This window comes from Leptonychotes weddellii, chromosome 12 (assembly GCF_054177405.1).
Source record: "Leptonychotes weddellii isolate Sample4059 chromosome 12, ASM5417740v2, whole genome shotgun sequence".
NCBI classification, from domain to species: domain Eukaryota; kingdom Metazoa; phylum Chordata; class Mammalia; order Carnivora; family Phocidae; genus Leptonychotes; species Leptonychotes weddellii.
Window position 1 is genome coordinate 46,168,364 of NC_138380.1, and position 15,737 is coordinate 46,184,100.

Below are 15,737 nucleotides of genomic sequence, written 5' to 3' on the forward strand. Positions count from 1 at the left end.
GGGGTGGAGGGGATGGGTTAGCCTGGTGATGGGTATTAAAGAGGGCACGTACTGAATGGCGCACTGGGTGTTATATGCAAACAATGAATCATGGTACACCACATCAAAAACTAATAATGTAATGTATGGTGATTAACATAATAAAAATAAATTTAAAAAAAAGTTTATAAGAATAAAAATCCCTGCTATAAGCAGGGAGCCAGATGCGGGGCTCGAGCCCAGAACCCTGGGATCAGGACCTGAGCCAAAGGCAGACACTAAACTGACTGAGGGGCCCAGGTGCCCCCAAAGCAACACATTTCTAAGAATACATGGGACAAAGAAGTCGTCTTAAGAAAAATTTAAAAATATGTGATCCAAATGAAAATGCGACTTACCAAATTTTGTGGGATGTGGCAAAAGCAGTGTTTAAAGGGAAATTTATAGCACTGAATGCAAAGTTAGAAAAGAAAAAAGACCTAAAATCAATAATCTAAACTTACATCTTATAAAGTCAAGAAAAAAGAGCAAATTAAATTTAGAGTAAGTAGAAGAAAAGAAATAATGGAATTTAAAGCAAAACCCAATGAAAGTGAAACCAGGATGTCAATAAAATTTAATGAAACCAAAAGCTGGTTCTTTGAAAAGATTAAAATTGATAAACTTCTTGCTAGGTTGATTAAGAAAAAAGAGAAGACTGTCAGGTAAAAACATACATCTTTATAAAAAAAAAGAAAAAAAAGAGAAGAGGGAGATTTACTAATAACAGAAATGAAAGGGGGACCATCACTACTGATGCTATAGACATTAAAGAATAATAAAAGAATACTATGAACAATTCTATGTCCACAAATTTGATACCCTATATGAAATGGACCAATTCCTTTACATATACAATCCACCAAAACTCACAAAAGGAGATATATATAACCTGAAGAGTACTATATCTGTTAAAGAAATTAAATCAATAATTAATAACCTTCCCAAACAGAAAGCACCAGGCTCACAGGAACTTACTGGTATATTCTACCAAACATTTAAGGAAGAAATTATACCAATTCGCTACAATCTCTTCCAGGAGATAGAAGAAACATTTCTTAACTCATTGTATGGGGACAGCATTACTCTAATGCCAATACTGGACAAAAACATTACATGTTAAAACCCATAGACACACATATACAACACAAAGTATGAACACTGATGTTAACTATGGGCTTAATGAAGTTTTAAATTTACAAAAAAATTGAGCAGAAAGTACAGAGAATTTCCATGTATCTGCCTCACCCCAGTTTCTCTTATTTACATCTTGCATTAATATGATACATTTGTTATAATTAATAAGCCAATTTGATACACTATTATCAACTAAAGACTATAGTTTACATTAAGATCCCCTCTAAACGTTGTACAGTTCCATGGGTTTTGACAAATGCATGATGTCATCTATGCACCTTTACAGTATCATACAGAATAGTCCCATGGCCCTAAAAATGCTCCAGGCTTCATCTATTCATCCCTCCCTTGTACTCCCCCAAACCCTGGCAACTACTGGTTCTTTTGTACTGTCTATAACTTTTGCTTCTCCCAGAATGCAATGTAGTTGGAATCATACGGTGTATACCTTTTTCAGCATGGTTTCTTTCATCTAGCAATATGTACTTATGGTTCCTCCATATTGTTGTGAAGCTTGATAGCTCATTTCTTTTTATTGCTGAGTAATATTCCATTGTATGGATGTATCACTTTATCTTTGCTCCTATTAAAAAACATCATGGTTTGCTTCCAAGTTTTGACAATTATGAATAAATATGCTATAAACATTCACATGTAGATTTCTGTGTGGACATAAATTATCAACTCCCTTGGGTAACTATCAAAGAGTACAATTGCTAGATTGTATGGTAATACTATGTTAGCTTTGTAAGAAACTGTAAGAAAGTGTCTTCCAAAGTAGTTGTACTATTTGCATTGCTACCAGCAATGAATGAACAACTTCCTTTTTAGGGTACAGGCCTCCTCAGAGATATTGCAGGTTCAGTTCCAGACCACCAAAATAAAGTGAACACTGCAAAAAGGGAATATTGCAATAATGTCAGTCAAATGAATTTTTTGTTTTTTCCAGTGCATATAAAGTTATGTTTACACTACAGGGTAGTCTAGTAAGTGTGCAATAACATTGTGTCTGAAAAACAATGTATATACCTTAATTAAAAATTACCTTATTGCTAAAAACTGCTAACCATCATTTGAGCTTTTGGCAAGTCATAACCTTTTTGCTCTAAGAGGGTCGCACCTCAATGTTGATGGCTGTTAACTGATCAGGGTGGTGTTGCTGAAGGCCTGGGTGGCTGTGGCAATTTCTTAAAATAAGACAATGAAGTCTGCTGCATCAATGGACTCTTCCTTTTATGAACAATTTCCTTGTAGCAGGAGATTCTGTTTGATGGTTTTTCCCCAACAGTAGAACTTCTGTCAAAATTTAGAGTCAATTTTCTCAAACCTTGCCATTGCATTATCAACTAAGTTTATGTAACATTCCAAATCCACTGCTGTCATTTCAACAATCTTCATAGCATCTTCATGAAGAATAGATTCCATCTTAAGAAATCACTGTCCTTGCTCACCCACTAGAAACAACTCCTTGTTTGGGGTGATGGGTGGTTCAGTTGGTTAAATGCCCAACTCTTGATTTCAACTCAGGTCATGATCTCAGGGTTGTGAGGTTGAGCCCTGTGTCGGGCTCACACTCAGCTCGTAGTCTGCTTAAGAGTCTCTCCCTCTGCCCCTCCCCCATCTGCTCATGAGCACACACACGCTCTCTCTTAAAAAAAACAAAAAAAACTCCTCACCCATTAAAAGGTTTACTATGAGATTGCAATTCAAATATTATCATGAAAAAGTGGAAATATTGTGAGAATTACCAAAATGTGACACAGAAACATGAAGTGAGCAAATGCTGCTGGAAAAATGGTAGTGATAGATTTGCTCAATGCAGGGTTGCCACAAATCTTCAACTAAAAAAAAAAACCAAAAAAAAACCCCACCAAAAAACCATAGTATTTCACAATGCAATAAAGAGAAGCACAATAAAATGAAGTATGCCTGTGTACGTCTTGCAAATATTTTCCCCCAAACTGTAGCTTGCCTTTTCATTTTCTAAATGGTGTCTTTTAAAGCAGAAAGTTTTAAATTTTGATAAAATCAAATCAAATTTTTCATTATGCTTCATGCTTTTTATGTCTTATTTAAGAAGTCTTTCTCTAACCCAAAGTTGCAAAGTTTTTCTTATGTATTCTTTTAAAAGTTTTAAAATTTTAGCTCTTATTTTTAGATCTATGATCTATTTTGAGGTAATTTTTGTTTATGAGGTAAAAGATGTTCATTTTTTTTTGCATATAAATATTCAGTTGTTCCAGCAACATTTATTGAAAGGACTATCATTTCTTCATTGAATTACCATGGTGCTATTAATAAAAACCAGTTGACCATACACATATTGGTCTCTTTCTGGGCTCTATTCTGTGCCACTGATCTATAAGCCAATACTACAGTGTTTTCTTTAATGTAGGGTAATAGTAATCCTTGAAATCAGGCTGTGGAGAGCATCAAATTTTCTTTTCACAACTGTTTTGGTTAGTCTAGGTCCTTCATAAATTTCAGTATCAATATGTCAGCCTGAAATTTTGACTGGATTCTGCTGAATCTATAGATCAGTTTGGGGAGAACTGACAATGTTAACAGTATTGAGCCTTCTAAACCCTGTATGTATGTATGCCTTTAATTTCAGCAATTTTTTTTCTTTTAGTTTCCAGTGTACAGGTCTAGCACATATTGTTAAATTGACCCCCATTTCTTTAACTAGTATATAAAAATACAATTGATTTATGTAGATTGATCTTGTATCTTATGACCTTGCTACACTCATACCTGTTAGTTCTAGATTTGTTTTTCTTCCTTCTGATAGATTCTTAGGATTTTCAGTATAAACAATAATGTCATCTTTGAATAAAGATAGTGTATTTTTTCTTCTTCAATCTGTATGCCTTTTATTTATCTACTTCTCCTTGCCTTTTTGCACTGGCTAGTACCCCCAGGTACAAAAGTGAATGGAAATGATGAAGGTTGAACAGAAGTGATCACAGAAAGAAAGCATTTTATCTTCCACCATGAATTATGATGTTAACTGCAGTTTTTTAATAGATGTCCATCAGGTTGAGGCAATTTCCTTCTAAGTTTACCAAGTTTTTATCAAGAATGAATGTTCAATTTTGTAAAATGCTTTTCCTACGACTATTAGCACAATCACATGACTTTTATCATATCAACAAAATGGTGACATTTATTGGTTTTTTTTTTATTATGTTATGTTAATCACCATACATTACATCATTAGTTTTTGATGTAGTATTCCATGATTCATTGTTTGCGTGTAACACTCAGTGCTCCATTCGGTACGTGAAAAATATGGAACGCTTCATGAATTTGCATGTCATCCTTGCGCAGAGGCCATGCTAATCTTCTCTGTATCGTTCCAATTTTACTATATGTGCTGCCGAAGCAAGCACCATTTATTGGTTTTCAAATATTAAGGCAGTCTTGCATTTTTTGACACAAAACTTACTTGATAATGTAGTATTATCCTTTTTGTATGTTGCTGGATTTGATTTGCTAGTATTATCTTAAGAACTTGAAGTCTATGTTCATGAGGGATACTATTTTGCAGTTTTCCTTTCTTGAAATGCCCATAGCTGGCTTTGCTATCAGAGGTAACACTAAGCCTCATAAAATAGTAAATGTTTCTTTCTCTTACTCTTTTTCTGGAAGAAATCAAGTGGAACTACAAATATTCAGTTTAAAAGAAATACAGAGCTATTCAGGTTGCCTCTTACGTAGGCTTTAGTAGTTTGTGTCTTTTAAAGAATTAGTCAATTTCATCTAAGTTGTCATATCTATTGTCATAAAGTTGTTCATAATATTTATTATTCTTGCAATGTCTGTTGGATGTGTAGTGATGTCCTCTCATTTCTGATACTGGTAATTTGGGTCTAGCTACAGGATTATTGATTTTATTGATATATTTTAAGGTATACTGACTTTGTCAAATGCCTTTTATACGTTTAGTCTTATCTTTATTATTTACTTCTTTCTGCTTGTTTTGAATTTAATTTGCTTTTCTTTTTCAATTTTCTCAAGGTGAACACTTAGATGACTGATTTACATACTGTTCTTTTCTAATAAAGGCATTTTCCTCCAAGCATTGCTTTGACATATATTTTCATTTTCATTCAATTCAAAACATTTTTTTTTTCTGTTTCTTTGTGATTTCTTCCCTGCCCTGATTTAGAAGTATGTTGTTTAATTTCCAGATACTTGGGGATTTTTCAAATAACTGTTATTGAATTTTAGTTTAATTCTGCTTTAATTTCACAGGTCTGCTATAACAAGCTGGGGTGAATCTGCTCAATGTACTGTGTAGTATGAGGACTCTTGACTCTGTAGTGGGAATGCAAACTATTCTCCATTCTTTGTGATCTCTGGAAATTATCTGGCCTACTGTGCTTTCCAGAGGATCCTCTCTAGAACTCTAGAGGCCTACTTCATATATATATAATATATATATATATATATTATATATATATATGTCAGTGCTCAGCCAAAGATTTGAGGGCAGATCTCCAGAGACCTTTCTGTGTTCAGCTTCCTTCTCCCTGATATTTTGCCACACAAATTCCAGTCATCTCCATCTCCCCAAATCCCGACCTCTATGAAGACGGCTGGCCTGTTTGTATTTCCTTTCTTTACTGCAGCCTGAAAACTATCCTCAATTTCATAAGGCTCACTTTGTTTCCTTTCAGTCAGGGATCATGGTCCTGTGCTGCTTACTATCCCATGTCTAAAGATGGTTTCCCTTCCTATCCCGTATTTTGCTAATTTGTGATGGGAATTCAAGACTATTTTTTCTTCCTTATGTCTTGGGTGAACTTTATTCATTCTTGAAACTTTAATTTTTGTGGTACCCTAGAGATTTCAGTATGCATCCCTGACTTTTTATACAATGTAAGCCATTTTTTTTTTTTACCACTTCCTGAACAACAAAAGAATCTTACAATTGTTTGACTCATTAAGTCACTCCCTCCTTTTAGGCTATCATCTTCACATATTTCACTTTTATACATGTTATAAATGCCCCAAGACATTGTTATTATTTCATTTTAAAAGTCAATATTAGGGCACCTGGGTGGCTCAGCTGGTTAAGCGACTGCTTAGGCTCAAGTCATGATCCTGGAGTGCCAGGATCGAGTCCCACATTGGGCTCCCTGCTTAGCAGGGAGTCTGCTTCTGCTTCTGATCCTCCCCACCTCGTGTTCTCTCTCTCATTCTCTCTCTCTCTCAGATAAATAAAATCTTTAAAAAAAAAGTCAATATTATATTTACCATTAGTTTTCCCTTTCCTTTGTCATTCTTTCTGCCAGAAAAACTTTGTTTTGTATTTCTTATAGAGTAAATGGAGATTATTTTTCTCAGATTTCATTTGTCTAAAAGTGAAAATCTTTATTTTGCTTTCATTTTTGAAGGTATTATTGCCAGAAAGGGAATTCAAGGTTGGCAGCGTTTTTCTTTCAAAACTTTATAATGATCTCAGTGCACTCTGTTTTGACATATATAGTTCCTGTTTTATTGCTAACCATTAGTCTTATTGTTTCTCTTTAAAAGTATTCTTCTCTAATTTACAAATATTCACTCTGTCTTGGATTTTCAGGAATTTGACTGTGTTGTTCCAAATAATGTTTTTCTTTATATTTCTCTTGCAGGGGGGTTCACTTTGCTTCTTGGATCATCAGTTGATGCTGTTCATCAGTTTTGAAAATTTTTGGCTATGTATCTTCAACTATTTCTTCTGTCCCATTTCCCCCTTTTCTCTTTCTGGGATACCAATTACATGTATATCAAACTTTTTGAGTATTCCTCCTATTCTCTCTCCTTTATGTTCCATACTTGTTACTGATTTTCAGTTTGGATACTTACTACTGGACTGTTTTAAATTCATGGATCCCCTTCTCTGCAATGTTTAATCTATTAACCCCATCAAATGAGCTTTTAATTCAGATATATTTTTGAGTCCTTGAATATCCATTTCATTGTTTTTTAAAATATAACTAACATAGTGTTACATTAATTATAGGTATACATTGATTTAACAAATCTACACATTACTCAGTGCTCACCGTGATAAGTACAGTCACCACCTGTCATTATACATTATTTCAATATCACTGACTATATTCCCTAAGCTTTTAATCTCCAAGACTATTTTTTTTTTACAACTGAAATTTGTACCTCTTAATCTCCCTTATCCATTTCCCACATCCCTTACCCACTGCCCCTCCAGCAATCAGCAGTTTGTTCTCTATATTTAAGAATCTGTTTGTTTGCAGTACTACTTAAACAAGCCAAGATATGGAAGCAACCCAAGTGTCCATTGACAGATGAATGAATAAAGACGATGTGGTATATTGGGACTACACCAAAGTAAAAACTCTTGCAGTTCCTTTGTTGAAACCATCAACAATATGACAAGGAAACCTGCTGAGTGGGAGAAGATATTTGCAAATGATATATCCTATAGGGATTAATATGGAAAATATATAAAGAACTCTTATAACTCAACACCAAAAAAAGCCCAAATAACCTGATTTAAAAAAGGGCAGAGGACTTTAATAGACATTTTTCCAAAGATGACACACAGATGGCCAATAGACATATGAAAAGATGCTCAACCTCACTAATCATCAAGAAAATGCAAATCAAAACCACAGTGAGATATCACCTTACACCTATCAAAATGACTAGAAGCAAAAGATAAGAAATAAGTGTTGGCAAGGATGTGAAGAAAAAGGAATCCTTGTACACTGCTGGTGGGAATGCAAATGGGATGCAGCCACTGTGGAAAACAGTATGGAGGTCCCTCACAAAATTAACAGAAATACCACATAATCTAGTAATTCCACTACTGGGTATTTACCTAAAGAAAACAAATGTGCTAATTCAAAAAGATATATGCACCCCTATGTTTATTCCAGCATTATTTACAATAGCCAAGATATGGAGGCAGCCCAAACATCACTGATAGATTAATCAATAAAGAAGATGTGGTATATATACAACGGAATATCACTCAGCCATAAAAAAAGAATGAGATCTTGCCATTTGCAAAATATGGATGCACCTAGAGGGTGTTATGCTAAGTGAAATAAGTCAGACAAAGACAAATACTGTATGATTTCACTTCCATGTAGAATCTGGAAAACAAAATAAACAAAAAACAGAAACAGACCCATAAATACAGAGAACAAACTGATGATTGCCAGAGGGGAAGTAGGTGGAAGGATGGGCAAAACAGTTGAAGGGGAGAGGGAGATATAGACTTCCAATTATGGAATAAGTCATGTAGACAAAAGGTGCAGCATGGGAAAAGAGCCAACGGTATTGAAATAGTGTTATATGGTGACAGATGGTAGCTGCACTAGTGGTGAGCACAGCATAATGTAGACATCTGTCCAATCACTGTGTTGTACACCTGAAACTAATGTAACATTGTGTGTCAACTATATTTCAAAAGAAAAATGTTTTAAAAAGATGATGGGGGGCACCTGGGTGGCTAAGTTGGTTAAGTGCCTGACTCTTGGTTTTGGCTCAGGTCATGATCTCAGGGTTGTGGGACGGAGCCCTGCCCTGGCGCAGTGCAGAGTTGGCTTAAGATTCTCTCCCTCTCCCTCCCCTTCTGCTCCCCCACCCCCACTCTGTCCCTGCTCATGCACACACGCTCTCTTTCTCTCTAAATAAATAAAATCTTTAAAAAAAAATGATGTGGTACATGTGTATTTATACACATACATATATACATACACATACACAATGGAATATTATTCGGCCATAAAAAAAGAATGAGATCTTGCCATTTGCAAAATATGGATGGGCCTAAGGGGTATTATGCTAAGTAAAGTAAGTCAGACAAAGACAAATGCCACATGATTTCACTTATATGTGGAATCTAAAAGACAGAACAAATGACCACTTGATTGATTTTGATTCTATTTTCTAGTAATATTTTAAATGTCTTCATTTTCTCTTCTTTTAAAATATTTTAATACATTTTAAAATATTTGTTTATAAACTCTAATAAAAGGATCATCTATAGAACTGCTTCTGTTATTTTTCTCATGATTATTAGTCACATGTTCCTGTCTCTCCCTGTGTCTAGCAACATATGCCTCTGTTTCCTCAGTAACTTAACCATTTTTCTCTACTTGTTGTACTGGGAGTGTCGGCCTGCTGTGACTCAATATCTCTTTCTTGGAAGTAGAAGTCTTCCTTTCCTCTTGGGATTTCTTTTCTTTCACTGTTAGAATACTAAGCTATCATTGATTCTATTTATCAAGAAACTGCTTTTGAATGGTGGATACTATTGGTTGATTCTGTTCTTAATTTCATTTTTAAAAAAGATTATTTTATTTGAGAGAGAGAGAGAGAGTGCACGAGCATGCGTGGGAGGGGCAGAGGGAGAAGGAGAGAGAATCCCAAGAAGACTTCATGCTGAGCCCTACATGGGGCTCAATCTCACAACACTGAGATCATGACCTGAGTCAAAACCAAGTCGGACACTTAACTGACTTTGCCACCCAGGTGCCCCCTAATTTCATTTTTATCATCAGAAGATTACACTAGCACCTGAGCTGCTTAAAAGTCATCCAGCCATCTCACCTGTTGAGAATAATGAACAAGATAATCCTCAATAAGGCCAATATCAATGGCACAAAAGCCAGAATAACAGTAATTTTTTACCCACAGAAATTCTTAGGAATATACATACACACAAAACCTTTGCTATAGTAGGAAGAGCACAGAATCTGAAGAAAGAAAACCTGGTCTAAACCTCATCTCTGTCAATTTACTAGGACAGTGACCTTAGACAAATAATTCTTCTACTTTGATTTTCAATTCAATAAATTGTTGTGAAGACAAAACAATATATTTTAAAGATCTCTGTGAATTACAAACACACTGTAAGATGCCTTATTATCTAGGTTCTAAATCTACAGATCAATGATAAATAAATATGGGGACATGGGTGTAATAGATACTAATGATAAAAACTGACAACCAACATTATGATATCAAAGGAAGAGTCAAAAACTATTTTAAAAAGTACCAATTAGAGCTAAGGGTTAGCTAGTTAATACAGGCTTAAATAGCCCCTACATATTTCAATAGACCCTGAAACTATTACTCTATCTTGACAGAGTATGGTTATTGGTATTTGTGACAAGAGCTTGAACTTGAAAGTAAATTCATATCCTATAATATTACTATTAAGATAAAGGACTATCTGATAAACTTTGGAAAAACTGCAATCAAAAATGACTAAAATTGGGGCACCTGGGTGGCTCAGTCGGTCAAGCAGCTAACTCCTGGTTTCAGCTCAGGTCATGATCTCGGAGTCCTGGATGGAGGCCCTCATTAGGCTCTTTGCTCAGAGGGGACTCTGCCTGAGGATTCTCTCTCCCTCTCCTTCTGCTCCCCCTTCCCACGGCTCACACTCACGCTCTCTCTCTCTCTAATAAATCTTAAAAAAAAATGACTAAAATAAAAATTCCAGTTGGGTGATATACAACTAGATTAGTTTTTACTTAGGAGCCAAAGGTTTTATATCATGTGATCTTAGAATGATTAAGTTTGTGAATAAAATGAAGAATCTGCATTACTGGCTCACTTTTACAAATGAAAAAGTCTGTAAAAGGTATGATTTTTCACAAGGGAGAAGAAAAAAAATTAATGGACTGTGGTTAAAAAATGATTATGGGAGAGGGTGAAATCAACATACTGGGAGTACAAAAAGCAAATGGAAAGACAAGATGACTCCATGAAGGAAAGGCCAGAGAGGGCATGTGGCACAGATTTCTGAAAGCAAGAATCATTTGAAGGAATGCTGAAGAACGGTTGTGAAGTAGTTAACACACCGGGCTTTAGTGATGTTTCTAAAAATTAATACAGGAAATAGTGTAAGTGAAATAAAACTGGACTAAGAATAGTTGTAAAAGCATATTTACAGACGAGTTAAGGAGACTACTAGGGAGCTGATTACAGAAACAGACTTGAAATATCAAGGTTATCCAAGAGAAAACAAGATTTCAAAAAGTACTAGACAGAGGAAGTCAAGAACCAAAATGAAAAACAGGCACACAGTCTAATATAAAAGAAGAACATCAGTATTTTGCTGTTGCTGAAACGGAGATAGTACCAGGATCCTTTTCATAAGTCCTGTTATAATATGACTATTCAGTTAAAATTTCCCTAAAACTTTAAATGTGTTAGGCTAAAACTAAGAGTTGTTTTATCTTGTATTTAAAGTCAGCGCAGGAAAGGCAAAAGTAGTCTAATTTTCGTGTGCATGAAGATTTCATTATGTGATAAGTATTATTATTTGCTAACTACACCAAAGGCATATTAAGTTCTGAAACAGCAATATCTGAAAAGACCTCTGTAAAGACAATTTAAAAATAATTTAGTAAGCTTATGAATAAACCACTATACCTTAGCAAGTGATTTTACAATAGGATTCTCCATAATCCCCTTGAGGAAAATTAGGTCTATTTCTTCTGCTCCTGTAGATGAGGGCAGCTCCGTAAGGTTATCCAACACTTGCTGCATTGCTGCTGAGATAAAAGCAATAAAACAAAAACAAAAACAAAAACAAACACCAAACCCTTAAATTCCAAGCCATTATGAAATACAAAATATTTGATGTATTTAAAATAATTCAAATAAAAAGACATTAACAACACTCTTTTGAAAAGTCATGTTTTAAAAAACTGAATTGTTAAATGGTAAGTTTCAAACTGAATTCCCGTGAAGTAGGAGGACACATTTTTATACACAATTTGGGCTTTACCAGACTACCTTATACATACTTACCACTTTACACTTGCTTTATATTTTTTTAATTTAAAACATTACTCAAAAAATACAAAATTTTGATAGACCTATAAAAAAGTAAAGAGATGAATTAGTAATCAACAAACTTCCCACAAGCCCATAACCAGATGCTTTCATTGGTAAATTCTATCAAACTTTAAAGAGGAATTAAAACCAGTACTTCACAAACTCTTAAAAAAAAAAAAAAAATAGAGGAGGGAATACTTCCCAATTATTCTATGAGATCCTGATACTAAATCCACAAGAAGGTATCATAAGAAAATTATAGCCAATATCCTTTATAAATACAGATGCAAAAATCTTTAATGAAATACTGGCAAACTGAATCCAGCCATATATGAAAAGGATTGTACACAATGACCAAGTACACATTATCTCAGGAATGCAAGAATAGTTCATCAAGAAATGAAAATCAATCCGTGTAATACACTGTATTAATAGAACAAAAAAACAAAACAACTACATGGTATCTCAATGGGCACAGAAAAAGCATTGGACAAAATCCAAACCCTTTTCATGATAAAAACATTCAACAAACTAGGAATAGAAGGGAAATTTCCTGAACTCAGTGAAAGGTATCTATGAAGAATCTATAACTACTATCATATATAAGGGTAAAAGACTGGATACCTTTCCATAAGCTCAGGAACAAGGCAAGGATGTCCGCTCTTGCCACTTCTACTCAACATTATAGTGGAGATTCTAGCCAAGGGAGTTAGGCAAGAAATAAATGGCATTGGAAAGCAGTAAGTAAAACTATCTCATTCTGCAGATGACATGACCTTGTACATAGAAAATGCTAAGGAATACACACACAAAAATTACTAGAATGAGTTCAAAAAGGTTGCAGGATTCAAGTTGAAAATACAAAAATCAAACATATTTCTAAATACTAGCAATGAATAATCTGAAAATGAAATTATGAAAACATTCTTTTTACAACAGCATCAAAAACAATAAATTAGGAATAAATGCAACAAAAGAAGTGTAAGATTTATACACTGAAACTATAAAACATCACTGAAAGAATTAAGACTAAAATAAATAGAAAGATATCCTATATTCATGGATCGGAAGACTTACTACTATTAAGATAGCAACACTCCCCAAACTGATCTACAGATTTAATGCAATCCCTGTCAAAATCTCTAATGCCCTCTCCCCCTTTTTTGCAGAAACTGAGAAACTTATTTCAAAATTCATATGGAAAATGCAGTGGACCCAGAATACGCAAACAATCTTCAAAGAGGACCCATACTTAATTTCAAAACTGACTAAAAAGCTACAGTAATCAGGACTGTGTGGTACTAGCATACAGAGAGACATAAAACTTAAGAGTCCAGGGGCACGTGGGTGGCTCAGTCTGTTAAACATCTGACTCTTGCTTTCAGCTCAAGTCATGAGCTTATGGTCATGGGATCAGCCCTGTATCAGGCTCCACACTCAGCAGGGAGTCGGCTTGAAGATTCTCTCCCTCTGCCCCTCCCCCCACTCTCTTTAATAAAACAAATAAATCTGAAAAACAAAACAAAAAAAAACCCAAAAAACAAAAAACAACTTACAGTCCAAAAATAAAACCTATATATCTATTTAAGGTCAACTGACTTTCAACAAGGGTCGCAAGACAATTCAACAGAGGAAAGAACAGTCTTTTCAACAAATGGTACTGGGACAACAGAATATGAATATGCAAAAGAGTGAAGCTAGAGGGCACCTGGGTGGCTCAGTTGTTAAGCGTCTGCCTTCGGCTCAGGTCATGATCTCAGGGTCCTGGGATCGAGCCCTGCATCGGGCTCCCTGCTCAGTGGGAAGCCTGCTTCTCCCTCTCCCCCTGCTTGTGTTCCCTCTCTTGCTGTGTCTCTCTCTGTCAAATAAATAAATAAAATCTTAAAAAAAAAAAAAGGTGAAGCTAGACTACTACATTCAATATCATAATATTAATATTATTCAGATTAATTTTTTTAGTTTTATCTCCTCTTGATGTTTCTTTGGACTAAGTCTACTAAATTTGCAGTTTTTACTATTTTTAAATTTTTATTAAAATAAAATATAAACGTTAAAAGTCAGACTGTACTTACTAACTGGCTTATAACGAAATACGGCAGTTCTCTGTTCCATACTGTCCTCCTCCCTCCCAACTTACATTACTCTGCAGAAGTAACTACTTTGAATTTGTTATAGTTTCATTTAATCACATCTGTATTTCTGAATAATACGCTAATATTGCTTCTTTTTCTTTTACCCATTTTAGATAGTATTTCTTTATTTTCTGTTAGAATACTAGAGGGTTAAGCTTTTACCTTCCTCTATCTCCAGACTGGCAATTTTTAATAAAGTCAACATATGGGAATCCTACACATTTTTCCCCCAAATGTTCTAACAAACTTTTCACATTTCTGTAATTTTTCCAAATCCTCAAGAATTTTTCCAACACTCTATCAGACCTATTCCCTGACTTCTACTCCTGAACTCCCTCCCAAAGTATTCTTCTCTTGTACTTTAATCTGGACAGGTTCATCTCTAGGCCTCCTATTCAGTCTGTGTAAATGAGTGACAATTCTGAAAGATGTGAACAGGAGAAAAATATGCACTTAAGTAGAAGGAAAACCCATACTGGGCTAAAATGAAGAAAGGAGACCCAGGAAATAAAGAATACAAACAAAGCCTATTTCATAATTTTGTTTGGGGTCCAATGTGTACCTTTCAGTGGGTAGAGAAAAACAGAATCAATAATCTTTAGAAATATTTTTATCCTGTAACTATATAATTAGCTCTACTTCCATGATGTTTTTCTTTCATGTTCTCGATTTGTCTTTATTTTTAACTTTCATTATGAATAATTCCAAACATTTATAAAGGGAGACAAAATAATATAATGAACCCAATAACTATCAGCTCTAACAACTAGCTACTCACGGCAAATCTTGTTTCATATCCCTATATACTCTCTATACTATATAACTTTGAAGCAAATCTCAGGTATCACATTTCAGTGTATCTGTCTAAAAGATCAGGGCTCTTTTTAAACAATGTAACCAAAATATTGTTCGCAAACTAATAAAATAATAATTTAATATCACCAAATTGTTATACTGAAAATCTTTTTAAAATGTACCTTCTATACCGGTTCTTGAGGTACTTAAATTTTTATACTGGTGCTTAATTAAGTGGGAAGAAAAGTGGTGGAGGTTGTAAAATACACCCTGGGTTATTTTAAAGATCTTAAAAAATGGTTATTGATTCTTGATTATATGAAATTTAATTAAACACTGATAAGTCTGTCAAATATCCGTGTTCTGGAAAAGGGATCTTGAATATTATAAAGTTGCCAAGCATTCCCAAATTAATTGGTACATTTAATGGAGTTCTTTTTTTTAAAATTTTTTATTGTTGTTAATCACCATACATTACATCATTAGTTTTAGATGTAGTATTCCATGATTCATTGTTTCTGCATAACACCCAGTGCTCCATGCAGAACATGCCCTCCCTAATACCCAAAACCAGGCTAACCCATCCTCCCACCCCCTTCCCCTATAGAACCCTCAGTTTGTTTTTCAGAGTCCATCGTCTCTCATGGTTCGTCCCCCCCTGATTTCCCCCACTTCATCCTTCCCCTCCTGCTACCCTCTTTTTTTTTTTCTTAACATATATTGTATTATTTGTTTCAGAGGTACAGATCTGAGATTCATGAGTCTTGCACAATTCACAGTACTTAGCAGAGCACATACCCTCCCCAGTGTCCACCACCCACTCACCCC

At 34.7% G+C, this 15,737-nt stretch overlaps 1 protein-coding gene and 1 non-coding gene across 7 annotated transcripts in view; both read right to left on the reverse strand.

Annotated features, from left to right (window-relative positions):
- Window positions 1-15,737, reverse strand: part of PALS2 (protein associated with LIN7 2, MAGUK p55 family member) — a 115,033-nt gene that overhangs the window by 60,038 nt on the left and 39,258 nt on the right. For 3 of the 6 annotated variants that reach the window (XM_081800396.1, XM_081800400.1, XM_081800399.1), the window contains exon 2: window positions 11,575-11,693. In XM_081800396.1, the coding sequence (XP_081656522.1) occupies window positions 11,575-11,691 (117 nt within the window). In that variant the 5' untranslated portion in view covers window positions 11,692-11,693. Of the gene's footprint in view, window positions 1-1,603; window positions 1,733-11,574; window positions 11,697-15,737 lie in introns of those variants that run through there. The other 3 variants (XM_081800397.1, XM_081800398.1, XM_081800401.1) reach the window with 2 other exon arrangements.
- Window positions 4,441-4,547, reverse strand: LOC115939442 (U6 spliceosomal RNA). Its single transcript, XR_004074249.2, has one exon. It is a non-coding gene; the product is annotated as a U6 spliceosomal RNA (small nuclear RNA).